General features: G+C 40.0%; 7 protein-coding genes across 8 annotated transcripts; 5 read left to right on the top strand and 2 right to left on the bottom strand.

Annotated features, from left to right (window-relative positions):
* Positions 5–1,813, bottom strand: LOC18767600 (60S ribosomal protein L18-2). The gene is made up of 4 exons (XM_007201282.2): positions 1,705–1,813; positions 1,527–1,616; positions 1,120–1,431; positions 5–393 (listed from the first exon to the last, which is right to left on the bottom strand). Exons 1-4 carry the CDS (start codon positions 1,705–1,707, stop codon positions 235–237), a joined length of 564 nt encoding a protein of 187 aa, XP_007201344.1. The 5' UTR covers positions 1,708–1,813; the 3' UTR covers positions 5–234.
* Positions 3,893–7,753, top strand: LOC18768633 (exocyst complex component SEC15B). Of its 2 annotated transcripts, none has more exons than XM_020570516.1 (2): positions 3,893–6,584; positions 7,344–7,753. In XM_020570516.1, exon 1 carries the CDS (start codon positions 4,160–4,162, stop codon positions 6,563–6,565), a length of 2,406 nt encoding a protein of 801 aa, XP_020426105.1. In that variant the 5' UTR covers positions 3,893–4,159; the 3' UTR covers positions 6,566–6,584; positions 7,344–7,753. The 2 variants fall into 2 exon arrangements, with proteins under 2 accessions (XP_020426105.1, XP_007199710.1); XM_007199648.2 differs by having other exon boundaries at positions 3,894–6,580.
* LOC18766559 lies at positions 8,049–9,401 on the top strand. The gene has a single exon (XM_020570517.1). It carries the CDS (start codon positions 8,554–8,556, stop codon positions 9,172–9,174), a length of 621 nt encoding a protein of 206 aa, XP_020426106.1. The 5' UTR covers positions 8,049–8,553; the 3' UTR covers positions 9,175–9,401.
* LOC18766615 lies at positions 8,562–10,110 on the top strand. Its single transcript, XM_020570518.1, has one exon. It carries the CDS (start codon positions 9,478–9,480, stop codon positions 9,973–9,975), a length of 498 nt encoding a protein of 165 aa, XP_020426107.1. The 5' UTR covers positions 8,562–9,477; the 3' UTR covers positions 9,976–10,110.
* On the top strand, positions 10,782–11,760 carry LOC18768116 (uncharacterized protein At5g01610). Its single transcript, XM_007200323.2, has one exon. It carries the CDS (start codon positions 11,047–11,049, stop codon positions 11,551–11,553), a length of 507 nt encoding a protein of 168 aa, XP_007200385.1. The 5' UTR covers positions 10,782–11,046; the 3' UTR covers positions 11,554–11,760.
* On the bottom strand, positions 15,066–15,934 carry LOC18767775 (indole-3-acetic acid-induced protein ARG2). The gene is made up of 2 exons (XM_007201840.2): positions 15,688–15,934; positions 15,066–15,534 (listed from the first exon to the last, which is right to left on the bottom strand). The coding sequence occupies exons 1-2, from the start codon at positions 15,759–15,761 to the stop codon at positions 15,303–15,305; spliced, it is 306 nt and encodes a 101-aa protein (XP_007201902.1). The 5' UTR covers positions 15,762–15,934; the 3' UTR covers positions 15,066–15,302.
* LOC109950690 (U1 small nuclear ribonucleoprotein A) lies at positions 18,669–21,371 on the top strand. Its single transcript, XM_020570579.1, has 4 exons — positions 18,669–19,121; positions 19,895–19,988; positions 20,172–20,260; positions 20,804–21,371. Exons 1-4 carry the CDS (start codon positions 18,864–18,866, stop codon positions 21,089–21,091), a joined length of 729 nt encoding a protein of 242 aa, XP_020426168.1. The 5' UTR covers positions 18,669–18,863; the 3' UTR covers positions 21,092–21,371.

Below are 21,431 nucleotides of genomic sequence, written 5' to 3'. Positions count from 1 at the left end.
GTACTAATATCAAACCAAAATCGAATTAAACAAAATCTTCAACATCTACCATACATTTCTGCAAGTATCAATTAATCCTTCAAACATCTAAATATCTTCCTCTCAAAAGCTATAGTCATAGGGAACAATGGAAATATAGATGATGATAAGCTATTGATAACATAATAGGTCCAACAATAACGCAAAGTGAGAAAAACACAACTGAAAATAGGGAGATGACTTGTTTTGCAACTCTTAAACACGGAAACCCTTGCTGTTCCTTTTGCCTCTAGCCTTCTCAAATTTCCTACCCTTTGATCGTACATAGGGTTTGGTGTGACTGTGAGGCACACCAGGAGCAGGTCCAAAGTGCTTCACAGCTTCACGAGCATTCTTTGGTCCTCTGAGAAGAACCTGCAGAAAGAATTGTTGTTTATTTATCAGCATAATCCTTTTATTCAAAAAAATTCTTGTGAACACAGAGGGATGAATAGAAGAAGATACTAATCTTAGAATGCACCAAAACAGATTATCAGATTTCAAAACCGTAACTACCTATACCAGATGGTTCAAAATTCTCCTCACCACTCTTTTTGCACCTAAAAAGACACTACACCTCCAATTTTCACGACAGCTTCCATTAATCTTCACCAACATATGCTATCCTCTACATGGTGTCGCAAATAGTTCAAGATTCTCCTCTCACAATGAAATAGTCCACTTCATAACGACCACTAAGCTAAATTACAGTAGACAATTTGCTATGGCACTTTTATCTCCAACCCAAATGCTTATTTTCTGTCATAATATCATATCCCGATAACCTACACCACCCAATAGCACCCATATCTGTGAACCTAGTGTCACATATTAACTACAAGTTTGAAACAATACCCTTGGTTTGGTTTGATACTGGCACGATCATGATTTTAAATTACATATTGTGAAAAGACTAGAAGATCATGTTACTTTTCTATGAGATTTTTACTCTTAGTCAAGTGAAGTGTACGCATGAAGGCAAAATATCATAATTGAACTATCAAATCCAACAAAACCCAAAAACCACAAGTTTGCAGGTCATTCAGATAACTAAATATACAAATAAATATGAAAAAACAAGTAAATTGGCAACAGACATACCGTGTTCTGGCCAAGAGGGGCCCTGAGAGCCAGCTGGTCAAAAGTCAAGCACTCTCCACCAGCCTTCTCAATCCGAGCCCTGGCGGTTTCAGTGAACCTAAGAGCAGTCACTTTCAGAGCAGGTACTTCATAAACTCGAATGTCGTCTGTCACAGTCCCGACGACCACAGCGATCTTACCATCCTTCCCGTTCATGTAACGAATCAATCTGGAAAGGGAGAGAGGGGCCTTGTTCACCTTGCTCATGAACAGCCTCTTCAAAATCACCGCACTGAACTTACTCCCAGTCCTCCTTACAAGAAACCGATACAGCTGAAACCCAGATCCAAAAACAAATCAATACCCAATAAAGCTTCACAAAACAAAGAGAACGTAGATATACAAATATTCAAATTTAAAGGGAGGACCTTCACGAGGAGCTTGAGGTAGATATCATCGGACTTGGGCGCTGTGCGCTTTGTCTTCTTGCTCTTGCCACCGGCGACCAAATCGATACCCTGCGAGCATAAACATGAAGAGGAACACAGTTACAGAGCAAGTCGGAGAAAATGGAGATGTGGGTCTTAGGGTTTGAAGGGAGATTACCATAGCGGCTCCTTGTTGCTCTTGAGGCAGAGAAGAGGTCTAGGGTTTTATTTGCTGGGAAAGTCGAACTTGCGTAGCTCTCGAGTTGTTATATAAATGGGGCTTTTTCTGTGAGGGGTTTTTGGGCTTCTTGACCCAGAAAAAAATAGATCCGCTGGCCTCGTGTGCTTTATCCTGTTGCTTTTGTTTTTGTTTTTTTAAAAACGGTTCTTCAAGCCCAAAAGCCCCGTCTATTTTGCACTGCACCCTAAAATTTGATTCCTACACCCATATTTCATTTTTTTAAGTGTGAAGTAACCTAGTCGGCATGAAATAGTCTAATTTACCTTGATATGTAAAATATTATATTCGTAGGTGATGGTTAATATGCAAAATGTGAAACTTTATTTGGTGCAAAATAAATCGTGTCTCTCTTCCAACTTCTGCAATGAAAAACCTACCTCCAAACTCAAAAATTAATGGGAATTAGACACCTATAATTTCTTTGTCAAGTTTGTATCTGTTAAAGATTAATGAATCTTATACTTAGTCTCAAATTTCAAATTCGTAAAACATATATTGTCTTCTAGATGTATTTACTATTCACTCGTAACATATAACTCTAAACACTCTAATAAAACAAGTACATAAGTTACGATGGCAAAAAATATGGCAATACAAAAGATATTAATATAAACAGTATTTGGGAAAGGGAATGAAGCAAAAGACATCGGGGTGCAAAAGTAGACTATTAGACTTCTAGCTTGTTAGGTGCAACAACAGTTTAGGATATTGCTTGGAGTTACTGGGATGAAATTAGGGACGGACTGTAAGCATGACTAACCTGGGCTACAACCCAGGTGGTTGTTTTTTTTCCAGCCCAAAAAAAATTATAGCCCAGCTAATTGAATAACCTATCATCCCAAGGAATCCTTTGCATTGCATGTGGAGAATAAACAGAGAAGAGGAAAGTTGCACATCTCTACACATAGGCCAAAAAAAAGGAAAAAAAAGAATGCACAGCCCTTGAAAAAAAAAATGTAGAATAAATTGTTTATGATTGTTTCTTAGACTTGTCGACTTTGTCACCAAAATGATAATGAATTATTTTAATTCTATGAAGACTCGAAGGTGCAACTTATATAGTATTATTTGAGGAGTAAGACTTATTATCCCCTTCTTGATTAGGTGTATTATTATTTTTTGTTATCAATGAAATTACATCATACTATCTAGTTTTTTATATACTTAGTATGTATATATATATATATATAAAATAAATTTAACCCAACCAAATGTAAAATACTTAAATCAATTTCTAAATCCTGAATCTGTCCTTAAATCCTAAATCCTGACTCCGTCCCTGAATAAATCAATAGTAAAGGGTTTCTAAAGTGATGTAAATGGTCATGCCAAAATACCATAATTTATGTTTGTTCTCATCTAAAAGTCGTTTTGTTTCGCACTTTTTTTATGTGTAAAAAAATTATTTGATCAGTCAGCAAATAAAATTTTAATTATTCTAACGTGTTTGACGGCAAATGGAAAGGAAACTCGTTCGAAAAGACGATTTAAAAGAATGAAAAAAAAAAAACTAATTGAAACAAGAATTCGGTTGTTTTCTCAATCATATTCATATTTTGTTCCACCGCGGCGGCGCCAAGTGGCCTCCACTCTACAACGTCCCTTTTCATCCTTTTCTTTTCTGGTGCTGAGGATGTCCTCTGTTTCTTTATCCTTATTTTTTTATGAACTTTGCATGGTATTTATATAATTCAGCAACCAGAGAACTCAGCCGACCCAACCTAATCCACCCCAACCCAACTCTCTAATATATCGACATCCTATACATCATACCACCAAGCTCGCATGTGGGGCAGTTTCCTATTCCTTATAAGTTATAGCTGGCATAACTTCTACGCCTAAGCTACAATGCAATTATCCATTTATTGATTCGAAACAATATATGAAAATACTTAAGTTCATGAATCATCCAAACTATAAGTTATTTACAAACTACTTTCGATCGTAATCGCACATAAATATTGAATTCATCACAAATATTTTACTTCAAACGAAAGTAATGATAAATAATACAATACATTGCTAATTATGATTCATACTTAATGTATAACATAAAGAATTGGTTATTGAATTCCGTTTATTTGACAAAAATAAATACAGGGTTGATTAAAATCTGTTGTTGTCCTACCCTATTACCAACTCAATCGTCAGAGATTCAGACACCCCTCCGTCAGAATCGCCGTTGAATTTTATCATCATCTCTCCCAATTACCAAACTACCCCACCTTAATCTTCGTATATCCCTAACATTTTCCCTCGTTCCGAGTGGCTTTTCAGTCAAACAGCAAAGCTTCCCTCAAATGCCCAAGTAACTACTCCTCTCTCCCCCTCTCTCCCTCTCTTGTAATTTTTCCTAAATCCCCTCCGCGCTCTATTCCCCCACAAGGACACGATGCAATCCACAAAATCTCGGCGGAAAGTGGCTCCGTCCGCCGCGGAAAGCGCAGACTCGGCTGAAAAACTCGACCAACTGCTCCTCTCCTCGGCCATCTGCAACGGCGAGGATGTGGGCCCGTTTGTCCGCAAGGTCTTCACTTCCGGCAAGCCCGATACGTTGCTCCAGCACCTCCGCCACTTCGCCCGATCCAAGGAGTCTGAAATCGAGGAGGTCTGCAAGGCCCACTATCAAGACTTCATCCTCGCCGTCGATGACCTCCGATCCCTCCTCTCCGACGTCGATTCCCTCAAGTCTTCTCTCTACGATTCCAACACCAAGCTTCAGTCGGTCGGCCTCCCTCTTCTCTCCTCCCTCGACGCATTCGTCGAAGCCCGAAACGTTTCCCGAAACGTCAACCTCGCGCTCGAATCGGTTCGAAACTGTATTCGATTGATGGAGCTTTGTTCCCGATCCAATTACCATCTCTCCAGCAGCAACTTCTACATGGCGCTCAAGTGCGTCGACACCATCGAGTCCGAGTTCCTAGACAAAACGCCGTCGTCTACGCTCAAGCGGATGCTGGAGAAGAAGATTCCAGAGATTCGGTGGCATATCGAACGGAAGGTCAGCAAGGAGTTCGGCGATTGGCTGGTGGAGATCCGCGTGGTGAGTCGGAACCTTGGTCAGTTGGCGATCGGTCAAGCTTCCTCGGCGAGGCAACGAGAGGAGGATCTGAGAATCAAGCAACGCCAAGCTGAAGAGCAGAGCCGCCTCAGCCTCAGGGACTGCGTCTACGCTTTGGAAGAAGAAGACGAAGATGGACTCGGCGGTGGGGTTGGAGATGATATTAACGGTGGAAGTGGATTTCCGGGGGTTGATTTGACTCCCTTGTACAGAGCCTATCATATTCACCAGACTCTAGGGCTTGAAGACCGGTTCAAGCAGTATTACTTCGAGAATCGAAAGCTTCAGCTCACTTCTGACTTTCAGGTATCTTCCATGACTCCGTTTCTTGAATCTCATCAAACTTTCTTTGCGCAAATAGCCGGATTTTTTATTGTTGAGGATCGGATTGTGAGGACCGGTGGCGGTTTGATATCGAAATTGGAGGTTGAGAATTTGTGGGAAACTGCTGTTAGTAAAATGTGTTCCGTTTTGGAGGATCAGTTTTCTAGGATGCAAACGGCCAATCACTTGTTGTTGATTAAGGACTATGTGAGCTTGTTAGGTGTGACTTTGCGTAGGTATGGATATCTGGTTGACCCTTTGCTTGATGTTCTGAGCAAGCATAGGGATAAGTACCATGAGCTGTTGTTGTCAGATTGTCGTAAACAGATTGCTGAGGCACTTTCTGCTGATAAGTTTGATCAGATGTTGATGAAGAAAGAGTATGAATATTCCATGAATGTTCTTTCGTTTCAGATACAGACCTCTGATATCATACCAGCTTTTCCTTATGTTGCACCATTTAGTTCTACGGTGCCTGATTGTTGCCGCATTGTACGGTCTTTTATTGAGGATTCTGTGAGTTTCATGTCGTATGGTGGGCAGCTTGATTTCTTTGAGGTCGTTAAGAAGTATTTGGATCGATTGTTAAGTGAAGCTTTGGATGGGGCTCTTTTGAAGCTAATCAATGTGTCTATCCATGGGGTCTCCCCGGCAATGCAAGTAGCGGCTAATATGGCAGTCATGGAGCGAGCTTGTGATTTCTTCTTTCGACATGCTGCTCAGCTTTCTGGCATTCCCTTGAGAATGGTGGAGAGGGGGCGGAGGCATTTTCCGCTTTGCAAAGCCCGTGATGCAGCAGAAGAGATACTCTCTGGGTTGCTTAAACAAAAAGTGGATGGGTTCATGATGTTGATTGAGAATGTGAACTGGATGGCCGATGAGCCTCTGCCGAATGGGAATGAATATGTGAATGAGGTGGTCATATATTTGGAAACCCTGGTTTCCACTGCTCAGCAGATTTTGCCTCCTCATGTCCTTAAACGAGTTTTGCAGGATGTCCTTTCTCACATATCAGAGAAAATAGTTGGGGCTTTACTTGGGGATGCAGTTAAGAGGTTTACTGTACATGCTATTATGAGCATTGATGTGGATGTTCGGCTGTTGGAATCTTTTGCAGATAATCAAGCTCCTTTACTCTCAGATGAGGAAGCAAATCAGTTGAAAACAGCACTTGCTGAGTTGAGGCAATTAATTAATTTACTCTTAAGCAATCATCCAGAGAATTTTCTTAATCCGGTAATCAGGGAGAGGAGTTACAATACCTTGGACTACAGAAAAGTAGTGGCTATTTCAGAAAAATTGAGGGATCCTTCTGAGCGGCTATTCGGAACTTTTGGGAGCCGGGGAGGCAGGCAGAACCCAAAGAAGAAATCTCTAGATGCATTGATAAAAAGACTCAAGGATGTGAATTGATTTGTTTACGTAGCTGTATGTATGATCCTTCCCCTTTTCCCCTCCCCTACAATATCCCTTGTTGATTGTGATTGGAATTATTTCATAGCTTTTTCGTTGCTAACCTTGTTATTTGCCAATGCCAATTGTTGTTTCTCAATGTATCATGGGATATGCAAAGATTCTTCTGTATGTATCAGGCTCATAGTTACTCATTGGTTATTGTATTGATGATTTTTTTTCAAGTCGTTAAAGAATTTGCATTATATCTTTGAAATTCTCCCGCTGGTTGAGTACATAAGTAAAATGCATACTAAAGCTTGTCTTGAAAGAGAATGGGAATTTATGAGACTTGTCAAACTTATGGATTTAACCGAGGTCTAGCTGGTTTTCTAATCTTGACTCTCTTTAGGCTTGTATTTATCTTACTCCCAGTACCACTTGCTATAGGTGGTGGTGGTCTAATATCTACCGTCTTTTGCGCATTAGATGTAAGCCCCATAAGGCTGGGACCTGATGTTTGGTTTGTGCTTGAATATCAATGTAGGATGGACTCCCTCAGCTCACCTTAAATTCAGAGAAAGTCATTACAATCTATATAGCATTGTGACTTCGCTTCTGATAAAATATGTTTATTTTTAACTGTTTTACCAACCATCAGAGCCAGTTTCTGTTAACTGATATGTTATGTCTACGTGTTTATATTTTAGATGAATTTTAGTTGGAGGGAGAGTTCTTTGGTAATTTTATTGAATCTATCTTATGGCAAGATTTTCTTCCTGCTACATATTATTTGCAGATGGCATAACATCGATGGATGGGTGTTTTGAGGGGTTAGGAGGTCCAGCAAGGGTGAAAACTTTTGTCTCAAGAAAAATTATAATTGGCTGCCTGGTATGTTTGTAAGTTTCATGTGCTGCTTTTTAATCTTCTAGTTCTTATCAAATAGGTGGTTATTTACACTAGCTGACAGGTTTATGACTCCGAGGGTCCTATACTGCTCTTCAAAATTCTTATGGTTTCTGCTTACCGTCACTTAGAAATAGTTTTGATAATCTGCACTAGAAATAGTTCTTATAATTATGCTTTCTTCTATGCTTGCATTTGCTTTAGTATATTGTTTACAATTTTGTTGTCGTCTCCACTTGGCATTCTATTTTAAAATGGCAAAACTGAGAAACGATGTCGACGGTGATGTTATTTTCTTTATCATAGAGCTGGGTATCAATTTTTTTTTTAGTTTGTTGTTGTAAAGAAAGATCAATTGCCAACTTTGCTTGAGTTTTAGTGTGATTCATACCGCCCCTTTTCGGCTGGACCTGGTGAGATTCAATAACACAGAGAAGAAGAATGATTGATTAATATTCAAAATAACTGGGCCGCTCCTAGACAGAGAGATTCACAACAGCCTCAGACGCCCGAAGACAGCCTATTTCTGGTTTCTGCAGTCCAGTTGCCAATCCAATCTCTTCTCGAACAGCTTGCTATTTGGCACATCCCCACTAGATTAGATTTCCGTGTTGAATTGAATCCATTTTTACAACTTCATGGGCGATTTTTTCTTTAACCTTGTCCTTTTTCGGATGCATAAATTGACTGTTCCACAAACGTTATGTGTGAGGCGTCACCAATCACCATCTGCTGACAACCTTGCATGCGTCTGCAGCACAGAGACAACTGGGTTTCAACTTTCAAGCTTTCATTTTGTGACCCTTCAAAATCTTCATTTGTTACTTAAAAGTTAAAACTGTGAATGAAACCCAATTCCCAAATGTCATCTGCAACGTGAATCAAGATAATGCCCAACCAAACCCCCACGCTACGTGGCACCATGTAGGCTTCAAAAATAGCGCAGTACAAACAAAAGATAAAAGGGCATTCAAACGATTCTATTCTATTAATGAGAAATGTGACAAAACTGTCACCTTCATTGTTATTGCGTGAAATGTGCAAAGCATTGAGCCAGTCGTCCACCACAACTGATGAACTTCCCCAATCCATAAGTACACATGTCCTCTCCTCTGTTTGCCAGCCTCACTCACTCTCCGCCTAACCAAACACCGCCCACAAAGCTTCTTCAAGACTGGGAATTCATGGCTTCCTTCTCTCAGTCTCATGCAAGAAAGCCCACATCTCCGTTACTGGTGTTTCCCTTTGCACTTCTCCTGTTCATTCTCTCATCCTCTGCCTATAGCGACGACAAGCTATCAGCATACGAGATGCTTCAACAATATGACTTCCCAATCGGCCTTCTTCCCAAAGGAGTAACAGGCTACGAGCTAGACAGGGACACCGGCAATTTCAAGGCGTATTTCAACGGAACCTGCAGCTTCTCCCTTGAAAACTCGTATCAGCTCAGGTACAGATCCACCATAACTGGTGTTTTGTCCAAAGACAGGCTCAAAAATTTGAAGGGTGTGAGTGTGAAGGTGCTCTTCTTCTGGATCGACATAGTGGAAGTGGTTCGAAATGGCGATGAGCTACAATTCTCCGTGGGGATTGCTTCAGCCGACTTTTCAATCGACAACTTTGAGGAGAGCCCGCAGTGTGGCTGTGGATTTGCTTGTCAACAGTTGGTGAGTAGCGCCGTGCCATCACATTCGGTGAGAGCACTTATGAAGTCTAACTAACTATATGCAGCAGAAGTAAGTTAGGCGAGTTGCCGAGGACAGTAAGCCCATCGCGTGCACCACCTAACTTCGAGTCCCCATCCCCCTTAGATTAAAAGAGGGCTTTGCAAATAGAGCATTAGAGCGAGCCCTCTCTATATAAGATCTGCTTTGTTGTGTGCAATTTATATATGTATCATGTATGCACAAACGAATCAAATGGAATATTCTTTGTTTTGTCTCTCAAATTTCTCTATATGTATGTTCCAACTTCCATCTACCGTTTAGAGCCTGCATAACCAAACAGTCAAAACTTCATCCACCATGTCTCCAAAGGAAACACTGCTCTGGCTATCTCTCTTCCTTCTGGTCTCCTTCTCAATCCCATCTGCATCTGTCAACGACGAGCTGACAGTTTACGAAGTCCTGGAAGATTATGACTTCCCAGTTGGCATTCTTCCCAAGGGCGCATTGGGCTATGAGCTAGACAACTCCACAGGTAAGTTCACAGTCTACTTGAATGGCACTTGTTCCTTTTCCATTGACTCCTATAAGTTGAAGTACAAGTCCACCATAACCGGTGTGATAACGGATGACAAGATCTCGAGCTTGAGTGGCATCAAAGTGAAGGTGCTCTTTCTGTGGCTGAGCATCGTCAAGGTGATTCGTGACGACGATAAGCTCGAGTTCTCTGTGGGCATCGCCTCCGCGGACTTTCCAGTCAGTAATTTCGTTGAGAGCCCAACCTGTGGTTGCGGTTTTGATTGTGTCAATGGGAAGGGAAGGAAGATTAAGATCAATAATTTAGTGTCCTCGGCTTAATTGAGTTAGTTTTCAATTTTTCATTGCCTAAATGCAGTTTAGACATGGCATTATGTTAGTATCCGACTTTCACGACTATATGATCTGAGAGTAAATGTACAATACCATTATAATATATGACGGATTTTCATAATTTGCATGAGTTTGTACCACTCACAACTTCACAAGTTAGCAAATAGTGGTTGCTCCTGCACCATAACTATAAGCTTGGCAGGTAAGGATTTACCAATGGTACTCATTTGCCATCCATATTGGTTTGACTGGTTGTTGAGCTTTTTATTGCATATTCCTCCCAAGCATATGGACATAAAGGAGGGATAGTGTTATTAACATGTTATCGCCGCATAAATCACCCCCTTAACAGTGGGATAGTGTCGCTGCGTCTAAAACATCAACAATGGGCTCCCTAATATCTTACAACTAGAAAAATCATATGCGAGAAAGAGGTAAATGAAAAAGGAAAAAAAAACATCAACAATGGGCTCCCTAATATCTTACACCTAGAAAAACCATATGCGAGAAAGAGGTAAATGAAAAAGGAAAAAAAGAAAAGAAGGGGTAGTTATCAACGTGCAGAAAAAGGTAGTTAGATAATTAAAAACGAAAAGGGCCTCAAGATGTACAGTGTTGGGCTGTTGCCCAACTCCAACTACAATTCTATTTCTGTTCATTCGACTTTCCGTTCCTACCTAACCCGCTGTAGAGATCCACACAGACGATCAAAAGGCTTGACTTTTTAAAGTAATATGCGTCATCGTCAGTGGGAAATTACTATTCCCCCCTTCCTTTTTTTGGAGGAGAGCCTCCATATGTGAACCTGGCTTTCTTATTACAGAAAAGTCACCACGTCCATTGCCGAGCCAACAGCGCGACTACCTAAAAGAATACAAACTCCTCCATACGTCGCCGTTTTTGAAGAACTATTATTGTCGTATTCGGACTGTAAACGTCGTCTCCACCGCTGTCAGTCAAAGCCAAACCCACTCTCCACCAACAACAATTCCCGGAAATACCAAAAGCAACAAAAAAATTGGGGAGAGAGAAGCGAGAGAAAATCCGAAAGCCCAAACCATGTCGTCTCTCGCAGCCATTCTCGCCCTCTTCGTCATCCTATCCCCATTCGCTACGTCATCAACGGCCGCCGCCGGCTACGATGACTCACGGTCGGCGTACGATATCATCCAAGACTTCGACTTCCCGATGGGTCTGCTCCCGAAGGGCGTCACTGGTTACGAACTAGACCGAAGCAACGGTCAATTCCGAGCTTATTTGAACGGTTCCTGCAGTTTCGCATTGGAAGGGTCGTACCAGCTCAAGTATAAGTCCACCATCAGTGGCTCTATCTCCAAGAACAAGCTCTCTGGGCTCACTGGGGTTAGCGTCAAGGTCTTGTTCTTGTGGCTCAACATCGTCGAGGTCACTCGGAGCGGCGACAATCTTGAATTCTCTGTGGGGATCGCTTCTGCTGCGTTTCCGATTGACAACTTTTACGAGTGCCCACAGTGCGGGTGTGGATTGGATTGCGTCAATGGGCAAGTAAGGAAAATTAAAATGAACCCTCTTGTTTCTTCAATTTGAAAAGAAATTGGGTTTGTAAGGGGATGTTTTTATGGATTTGGAGTGATGGTTAGTGTCTGTTTACATTTAATTTCTTAAAGATGCTAAATTTTATGGTTTTCAATAATTCTTGTAGTTGTGTTTGTTACATGTTTTGTTATGGAAAATGAATCAAGATATTGATTGTGATTCTGAGGAGGAATAAACGAGAGATCAAATTAATGTGTATGTTCAATAGGAGCATGTGACAAAAAAAAACGCAGTTATGTTACATAAGTTTAGTGTATAATTGCATTGTACTGTTTAAGCATATAGGGGTTATGGTGCATTGCAAAGAGTTGAAGCGTGTATTTTGATTGATAGGGGTCTGTGGAATGTAGTTTTGGTCAAAACAATTAAAACACCACTTGCTTTTGATATTTCTGGTCTGGTTGCAAGTTTTATACTTTCTTATCACTCAGATCCAGGGGGCAAGTTTTTAAGTAACCTGATTTGCCTGTATGCTCTTAGAGTTTATATGCTATAGGTAATGTTGTTTTGTTTTTGTTATTGATGTATTCTGTACGGATAGCTTGGGAATTGTTGAGGCAGGTTTTCTATATGGATAGCTTGGAAATGATTGAGTTAGGCGCTGATGAACAAGTCGTGTCAAATAGTACTCTGCTTGAGAGCGTGAGGGTTCAGATAAGGTTTAGGGTTTAGGTTACAGACATAGAGTTTGTGAAAGTTGATAAGCATATTAGAATGTGGTCTTATTTTCATGCTCTTTTGGGTTTAGAGAGTCGTCTTTCTCTGAAAAGATGTTTGGAAAACTAATGTGCCAGTGAAAAGCATATTACAATGTGTATTTTCATGCTCTTTTGGGCTTTTAGAGATGTCTTCTTTGGAGTTTAGGTAGTCAGCGGCTCATGGTAATATTTTTGATCTACCTCAAGTTTGTATTGATCGTGCAACTATGCAAATAGAAATTGAAGGATTTTCAGGGCTGTTGAATTGAATATGCCTTAGAGATTGTTATTTGCAGTTATGTTTGTGCTGAACTCAGTGGCATAGCTGACAATATGCTGGATAGCTTTCATCTGAAAAGCTTAAGGAAGTTCTTATTTTGGTTTTGAAGAACAGGGATTAATGATTCAACATAGTAGCAAATATCTTGCAGTTGGTTGTCTAAAGTAGTTTTTGTCTTTACTTGCCCTCGTTCACAGAACTAATCCTTATCTCTCGTATCAATATTAGCTGAGCGTTTGTTAGCTGAAGGTATGTGAAACTTCTATGAAGGAAATGTCCCTTGACACATGGGTAGATTAATGTAGACCCGGAGGAACTTTGCACTACGTTATAGTTAGATTACGAGGGTTAAACAAAGGAAGTGGGAGAAATATTGGCAATCTATGTGGCAGTGGCATGAGGTTGATGTCAGTGACAGACTGACAGTGGCCTGTAGCAATTACAAATGGGGGAGAATAAGAATCCTTGCTGCATTTGTAAGGTTGAGTTTATTTACAAGGTAGAAGTTTTAGTTATCAAATAATTTTATCCCCTATTGAAATGCTGAGCAGATGAAAGGAGGAGAAAAGAAAAACTCTGAAAACTGGGAAAGTTTTACTCATTAGATGATGGAACAACAATTGATTAAGATTCACCTGGAAGTGACTCACATATGTGGATTAGTGGTATGTAAGCTGTGTTGGAGAAAGCTTTGCCCCCTATGACCCGCTTGTGAATTTGGGCCTATGTATGGTTGGCCTGACAACCGTTGTTGCCTTTCCTGCTCTACACTGTTGTCAACTTGGAATGAATCCATATAGTATGGGGTTTTTTTAACTCTATTTTCTGTGTGATATAGCTAGAGCCTTGAAAAATAAAGTAGTCCCGTAGCCTGCCCCCGAAAATTGTTCCTTCTCGGGTCTCTTTGCTTCTGCTCGACGAATATGCGTAATTTTTAGAACGGAGAGCATATCATGTGATGAACAAGGAGCAGAAAGTCGAGATATGGAAATTCTAGTGAATCAATAGCCTTTTTGTTCTTTTAAGTTAGAATGTCCAGTGTCCTCCTAGTTTGAGTAGTAGTGGGGTGGCATTGGCAAACCTCACACTCCCTCCCTCTCCCATCCCACCATTCTGTTTTCTTCAATAGAATCATAAAAGATGGTGAGATAATACGATCCCTGTGACTTGATAAACAATTAGATGCTTGTGAAATACAACACAATGATTGTTTTCCAATGCAGCAGCTCTTCAAGTGTGGATGACGTTGCCTTGGCGTTTCTTCTTCATTTGTACATTGCAAGCAACCCATAACAATCAAATTAAAAAGAAGCCGGGTCAACCCAGTAAATGAATCAGCACGTCACTTTCCATGTTGATGCTTCTTTCTTCTTCTTATTGCTTGCCTTTGGCTTTTGAGAGCTGAAACAAGTGGACAACTTGTACTCGTCATCGCCACAAGACTACATAAACAAAGCGGAGACCTAGACAATTCACCGCATCTATCTGGCAACATAATAATATGAAGCTCAAATTTGGCCCTACCCTACCCATAAAATTTAATAATATCTTCCTTGGAATTGGCAAACAAGGGTGAATCAGAGGCAGACAAACAAATTGATTCGCTATATTTGCGCCTAATTAGATTAGCTTGAGACCTAATTAACCAACACGCTAATAATTCATTCCCATTATCCTCGATAGTTTATTTATCTATCCCTGTCGTCGACCTCGACCCTATGCTAAATGAATAATCAAACTCATTTATTGATCAGCGGCAATCTCCCTTTGCATCAAACCATTTTCTCAATTTTATAATTGGATCTTAAAGCCAACTTCCTAGGCCATTCGATTACACTGCACCGGAACATGAACACATGGCAGCCGGAAACGGTGCCACTTGATTTGGGTTTTCTTGGACGGTGCTAATTTATTGATAAGGCAATCATTACAAATATTATTATTAGAGTATAAATTACTCTAAATTAATTTAATTTTAATTATTATTAAAGTCTAAATTACTCTAAATTAATTTAATTTATTGAGAGGAAATCTTGAATTTAAGTAATTGGCTTACTGTTTTAACCAATTGTCCTAATTCACGTACTATTATTTAACTTTGAGATTTCTATTATGTGCACGCATCCATTAATTTCGAGACGAATACTATTCTTCCGCATTTTTTGGTTATCAGCTCTATCAATCAATGGCCCCAATTTTCTGGGCGAGTTCGAAGTTTGACCCTCCCGCATCCCCCGTAATTGATGAATTGTTGTCGTTGAATCAAATCCCACATCATCTTAATCAGAGACGAACTTAATTATAGAGGTTCACACACTTAAATGCTCAAGTAAAGCATGAAACTTTGGATTAACATCCAACAATGAAAAGACGTGCATCATTATCAATCCATTTTCAGAATTTCCTAAATAATACGTTCAAAATGTATCTTTATTCTTCACCAAAACAGAAACCATTCACAATCAAATCAAACAAAACGATTCTGTTTGGTCCGCATGACAAAATTGCCAACTAAATCTCCAAAATAAATTCAACGAATTAAAATCATTTTATTGCAAAAATTAATAAATAGGGTACATGCTTTATATTATATAGTCCCTAAGGCAGAGGACGGAGGAACCAGCTATTACAACAATCACAAATATATTCCGGCGAAGCCCGAACTCCGAAGAATTCAAACCCAAACACGCCGACAGCCCATTCCTCGTACAATTTTCCCCTTTTGCTGTTTCCGAAAAAAACTACCAAGAATTTTTCTTTCCTTAGTGCTTCTTCAAGAGCGCCGCACGTAGCTCGGCCGCGTCGATCTCTTCGGCGCCATTCTCGGGTCCGTAAAACCCGGTTTTCGGGTTGGGGACCCACGAGACCTTTGAAGCGGAGCTCACCTTGTCTTCCCCGGAATTCTTAACCACGTTTACACTTGTAGGATTAGTAGCACCTCCTCCTCTAACCACGCTCGACGCAACTCCTTGAGAACCCGCCGCATATCCACGTCTGCAGTTTTCGAAAGTAAAAGGTGTTTAATTATCCCTTAATTAAATTTATATTTTTCATTAGCTGAAAACAAAGATCTCGTGCACCGAGAGAGAGAGAGAGAGAGAGAGAGAGAGAGAGAGAGAGAGAGAGTTGTCGGAGATTTGTAAGTACCTGGTGATTGTGCTAGAGAATCCATCGGCGACGAGAGCAGAGAGAAGCTTAGCGTTGGAGAAAGAACGAGCCATTGTTTTTGTTATGGAAACTTAGAGAGAGATTTCTAAACACCGCTGCAGAAAGCTTAGCACAAAACCGTCACTTCCCACAGCAGCGAAAGAAAGTAAATCTCTTTGTTTATGACTCTTTCTTTCTCTCTTGGAAATTAAGCCTCTCTTGAATTGCGAAGATGGGTTCTAGAGAGAGCAGGCCAGGCCTTTATATAGGGGAGAGAGTAAGAGACGCGTGCGAAGAAAACAAAACCAAGCGCTGTGAAACGGAGCCTCGTCAAAGTGGGTTTCTCGAAGGACCTGTAGTTTGTTGCCACGTGGGGTGAATGTAAAGAGCCGTTTCCGATTGTTTTTAGGAATAGGAACTGGGGAGGACGTGATCCAACGGTCGAGAGGGAATGCGATTGAGTGGATGGAGGACTTTTCTTTAAGTGACCCGAGTCTGAGTCAACGTCAAGGGAGGAAAGGTCGGCGTGAGTGCGGTATCTAGAATCTAACCGTTGGATCTTTTGATGTACCCGGCGGAATGAAATCTGAGACGTACACGTGGGGAGAGAAAGAAAGGGGAAGTGGTGGCGGAGTTTCTGAGTTGTGCTCTGGAAGGTTAGGCAATTTGGCCTCGTGAGAAAGAAAAAAAGCCAAGAGGGTCCACGGGAGAGAAGCTTACAGCCAAGTCAATGGTCTTAGTAGGCTTGCCTGTGAAGTTGTGAGGGTCACGAGTCATGACTGGTGCTGACGAATGAAAGCCATTGATCCAAAGTGGTGTAATTTGTATTCGTGGTATGTAATGTATCTATCATTTTCTTTTTGGCCTTTAACAGCTGTCCACAGAACAGAACATAACGCACCCTCCACTCCACAAAATAGCACATTAATGAAAATGAAAATGAAAATAATTGGGGTTATTCACAACAATGGTCCTTTAATCATACTCGTAGTTACATTTGAGTCACTGAATTCAATTATTAGTTGGAAAGGTTACTCAAATATGTGTTTTATTGTACCAGTAGTCCTTCCGTCAAGTTCTGTTAAATTTTATGTCAAAAAATGAGGATAAATTCGAAAATTCATCCATAACCCTCCTTATCCTCCACAACTTCAAAATTTGTAAATTTGTAAATTCAGAAATTCAAATTGAATATCAAATAATAAAAATTCCCACAGATCTTCTACACAAAACTTCAAAACCCTAACCCACCAACCCCTCTTCTCTCTCAACCTCTCGATGGTTTGCAAACTGACGGCGAACCGAGTCTAAGAAAGATTCTCTTGTACCGAACCTATGGTTCAACCTTCCATTCTTGTTTGCTCCCTCGGGGAGGTCCAAAGATTCATAATTTCAGCACTTACCCTTTTTCGTTTTTGTTTCAAAAGTCTACAAATTTTAGCACTCATGAGTCAGATTCAGTGGCTCTTGCAAAAGGATCGGGTTTTAAATTGGTGTATTCGAATTGGGTTCCAAGATTATGGAAGACTGATGTGATTTAGGAGAAGGGTTGGTCTAAAGGTAAAATGCGAGATCTTGAATCTGTTTGCTGGTCTGAAGGTATTTATTATGAATATTTGAAATATTCTTGTTGTTGTACGGCATCTTTTTAATTGAATTTTTTGGTGTCGGCAAGGATTGGGTTGCGACAATGGAGGGTTGTGGAAGAATGAGAGAGTTGTGGATGAATTTCCGAATTTATCCTTATTTTTGACAAAAAATTTAACAAAATTAAACAGAATAACTAATGATGCAACACAATATATAATTGAGTGACGTCTGTAACTAATAATTGAATTTAATAACTTAAATATAATTACAAGTATAATTAAGAAACCATTATTACAAATAGATACTGGGTTTTCTTTTCTCTATGTATCTGTCTCTGTCTCCGTCTCTGGTTTTATTTTTATTTGTCTCCTTCATGTCGTTTAATTTACAGCTATATATAATATATAGAGTGCAGCGTTTAGGTATTTGTGTTATGATTGACGTGTCGGTTCCAGTGGTATTTGGAGTTCAATTGTTTTTTTGGAAGGACATTTTCTTTAAAGATATCTCAAGGGTTATGTGTTGTGTCATGTCACCTCGTGTTCTGCTTGCTTTCCTGTGAATGCTCTAGCAATAATGCATGCGTAGGATGCGACAGTCAGTCAGTCGCTATAACTTTACACGTCGCAGCTAGCCGGCCAGCTAGGCCAGCCTATACTCTCCTCAAGCGAATGGATGCATGAATCTCTGCGCGCCACCCTCTGTCTGTGTCCCTTTAATTTGCAAGTTTGGTGAGACTCGAGGGGTGACGCTATTTCTCATTTAACAACTCATATATATGAAACGCACTCTCTGTTTCTAGACAACCCTACATAGTCAAAAAGCAAAAGAAGGTAAGGTATACCGTATAGTTGGTGGTGCGAGGGAAGGGAGTTCAACTATTTTTGTTGACCATTTACGTTTTCTAGATTCTTCAAGAACCATTCAAATAGTTTTTTGTTGTTGTTGTTGTTGGAACCATTCAGATAGTTATTAATTTATTAAATTACTATGCAACGTGACTCTACATGGAACGCAAGGGTTGGGGTTAAGTAATGAGTGGAGTGGCCAAATTAAACAATCGTGGCCAAGTGGATGGGTGACAGGGGTCAAGGAACATCATCAGGTTCCTTTAACCTTTATAGCATATCACTTTCATGTATTCTGTGATCTATCATTTTCTAAGTTTTTCTTATTTGGAGTGGCTTAAGAATACGGGGACATCATCGTTAGTAGGGTATAGCTCAATTAGTTTTTTCTGTTTCTCTAAAAAATTCTTGTGATTGTTAGTATTTTGGGCCTAAAGCCTTTGAACCTTGGGCCTGAGATTGAGCTGAGGTACCCCAATTTCGGGATTAGAAGTTCGAAGTTGAGGCCCATTGATCTGCCCAAACTTAAATTAGAGTCCAATAGAATAGAATTATCCCGTCGGTGTAGTTAGGGCTTTTTTTGCTTCCAAATTTTGACAGTGAAGCAGCTAAGCTTCGGGAAAAAGACTCGGTGGTAAGTGCCTTGCCTTGGAGCACGCCAGTCGGAGAGAGACTCAGCTGAACTCCTCGTTCGTCTCCTTAGTAGCTTCAAAGCTCCAAAATCGGGTGGGCGGAGACATGGGAGAGAACAATAGCGGCAGCGAAGTTCCGGCGAACCAGACCATCTACATCAACAATCTGAACGAGAAAATCAAGCTCGATGAATTGAAAAAGTCGCTTCTCGCGGTCTTCTCGCAGTTCGGGAAGATACTGGACGTCTTAGCTTTCAAGACGCTCAAGCACAAAGGCCAAGCTTGGCTTGTCTTCGAGGACGTCTCTTCCGCCACCAAAGCCATTCAACAAATGCAAGGCTTCCCCTTTTATGACAAGCCTATGGTATGCTAATCTAACCTAATCTAATCTTATATGCTTTTTCTTTTTTTACTTCTCAATCTATATCTATATTGTCTTTCTCACTCAAAGAAAGATACTTTAATGTGATATTAGCTACAATTCAATTATTCAAAGTAAGCCATGGATTTTCGTTTTGTTAGCCTTTCTCACACACTATTAGTATTGGTCACTCATCAGTTGTTGTGAGGCTTTAGGTTTTGACCCAAGGAATTTGGTTATATAAGCGCCATTTGGAAATTTAATCTTTGCTTGCTTTTATTTTGTCCTTTAGAATGCCATTTGTATTCTTAGCACAATGCATGAGACGAGTATGTAAGAAGACTAATTGTAATGGCAGAAAAGGATTTAGCTTGGCAACAAAGACCGGATCCAGCACTGGTTATAGTCATTCTCGATGCCCGTAGTATAAAATGGGTACTCATTGGGCATTGAGTAACCATTGCCCATCGCTAGGACACTGTGGTTGTGTTTTGGGGGTTAGTGGTTAGAGTTAGGTCAGATTTTCTTTTCCATTCATATGATTTTTCTATGGTGTATTGTCTATAAATCTGCTTAGTGTTGGTGAAAAAGGATTTCTGCATGTCATGCCATCAAAAGGATATCCGACTTGCTCAGTGACATGCGCACACACACACACACACACACAAGCATGTTAGATATAAGTAGTTGTGATTACCATAACTTTTTCCATGTATATGATTTGGTTTTTTTGTTTTTTGTTTTAAACTTATTTTACTGATATGTGATTAAAACAGAGAATACAATATGCCAAGACAAAATCAGATGTAATAGCAAAGGCTGATGGTACTTTTGTTCCACGTGAAAGACGAAAGAGGCATGAAGACAAGGGTAAGACATTCTGCTCATCCTATTTTGCAATTCCCATATCTTGTACATTGTTCTCTCTCGTTTATATAAACTGTATGGCAATAAGATATATTGTTTGGAAAAAAACATATGTTATATTACTGTATGGCGGATATATGGGCTTTTACGATCTTAAAGTTTGTTTTTCTGTTCGTTATGTGGCAGGGAAAAAGCGAAAAGAGCAACATGATGCTAGCCAAGCCGGAATGGGTGTGAATCCTGCTTACGCTGGTGCGTATGGTGCAGCACCTCCTGTAAGTATCTTCTCTTTTTCATGAGGGATATTCGATCATATCTCTTGTGTTCCTTGTTTGGTATTTTAGAACTGAATTTTTTTTAAACTCTTTGTGAAGTATATTTAGTGGAAAAACTGCCTGTGGTTTAGAAGAGTTGGTAATTTGCACTTTTTGTGAAACATAAACTAATTAGATAGGTGCATGAAGGTAGTAAATTGCTATGAAGTACATGGATACAAGTATTTTTGGTTTATTGCGGTGATTGGAAATTTCGTCACAGAAGTAGTAATCTATTTCAACTTTGTTTTGGTTCACTGAGACTGGTATATGTGATAAGAGATTAAAAAAATACTACTCTTGAGTTATGGAATCATGGAATCAAGTGATCCACCTGTTACAAGTTGCACCTTGCCACTAGTCAGTAAAGTTTATAATCTGCAGTTCTCCCTTTCCTTGAATTTAAATTGATGAAACTTTTTCCTTTTGTAAACATGCATAAGCTTAAATAGTATGCTCTCATGAAATCCTTAACTTCTCTCTCTCTCCCCCAACCTGGTGCAGCTCTCCCAAATACCGTATCCCGGTGGTGTGAAGTTACCTGAGGCTCCTGCTCCGCCAAACAACATACTTTTTGTTCAGAATCTTCCTCAGGATACAACTCCCATGATGTTGCAAATGCTCTTCTGCCAGTACGCTGGTTTTAAGGAGGTTAGAATGGTGGAAACGAAGCCAGGTATTGCTTTTGTGGAGTTTGGAGATGAGATGCAATCTACAGTAGCAATGCAGGCACTCCAGGGTTTTAAGATGACACCGCAGAATTCAATGTTGATTACCTATGCCAAAAAATAGACAACGGGATTTAGGCCTTTGCTATTCATATAACTTGTAGTCATGGGTCCGTAACTAGAATGTCGTTAATCTAGTGAGATATGATGTTTCAATGTATTATTGTTGTCAGGATATATTAGAAATGAGAAAAAGAATTACCAAGTCAAATTTTCATTTTCACCGATTTTCCAGTGACCAAGGGTCATGTTCCTGTGTCACTGTAAGTCGTAATTGTATCTGAAAGCAAGCTTAATTTGTTTGTTTGTGGTATTCCAAGAAGCCTCTCAGTCTTGCGCATTAAGCTTCAAATCACACATTTTTATTTTATTTTTATTTGAAGTTTGATTTGTTGAATATTTAT

Source organism: Prunus persica, chromosome G8 (assembly GCF_000346465.2).
Source record: "Prunus persica cultivar Lovell chromosome G8, Prunus_persica_NCBIv2, whole genome shotgun sequence".
NCBI classification, from domain to species: domain Eukaryota; kingdom Viridiplantae; phylum Streptophyta; class Magnoliopsida; order Rosales; family Rosaceae; genus Prunus; species Prunus persica.
Note: the sequence above shows the minus strand (reverse complement) of the source record. Positions and strands in the feature narration are given on the sequence as shown.

What these genes read in the sequence shown, in the direction of transcription:
- LOC18768633 (XM_020570516.1), top strand. Translation starts at nt 4,160, where the DNA reads ATGCAATCCACAAAATCTCGGCGGAAAGTGGCTCCGTCCGCCGCGGAA.
- LOC18766615 (XM_020570518.1), top strand. Translation starts at nt 9,478, where the DNA reads ATGTCTCCAAAGGAAACACTGCTCTGGCTATCTCTCTTCCTTCTGGTC.
- LOC109950690 (XM_020570579.1), top strand. Translation starts at nt 18,864, where the DNA reads ATGGGAGAGAACAATAGCGGCAGCGAAGTTCCGGCGAACCAGACCATC. An exon ending in CCTTTTATGACAAGCCTATG is followed by an intron (nt 19,122 to 19,894) that starts GTATGCTAATCT and finishes TGATTAAAACAG; the next exon opens with AGAATACAATATGCCAAGAC. An exon ending in CGTATGGTGCAGCACCTCCT is followed by an intron (nt 20,261 to 20,803) that starts GTAAGTATCTTC and finishes AACCTGGTGCAG; the next exon opens with CTCTCCCAAATACCGTATCC.
- LOC18767775 (XM_007201840.2), bottom strand. Translation starts at nt 15,761, where the DNA reads ATGGCTCGTTCTTTCTCCAACGCTAAGCTTCTCTCTGCTCTCGTCGCC. An exon ending in TTCTCTAGCACAATCACCAG is followed by an intron (nt 15,535 to 15,687) that starts GTACTTACAAAT and finishes CGAAAACTGCAG; the next exon opens with ACGTGGATATGCGGCGGGTT.
- LOC18767600 (XM_007201282.2), bottom strand. An exon ending in ACCTCAAGCTCCTCGTGAAG is followed by an intron (nt 1,432 to 1,526) that starts GTCCTCCCTTTA and finishes TCTGGGTTTCAG; the next exon opens with CTGTATCGGTTTCTTGTAAG. An exon ending in CCCCTCTTGGCCAGAACACG is followed by an intron (nt 394 to 1,119) that starts GTATGTCTGTTG and finishes TTCTTTCTGCAG; the next exon opens with GTTCTTCTCAGAGGACCAAA.
- LOC18766559 (XM_020570517.1), top strand. Translation starts at nt 8,554, where the DNA reads ATGTCCTCTCCTCTGTTTGCCAGCCTCACTCACTCTCCGCCTAACCAA.
- LOC18768116 (XM_007200323.2), top strand. Translation starts at nt 11,047, where the DNA reads ATGTCGTCTCTCGCAGCCATTCTCGCCCTCTTCGTCATCCTATCCCCA.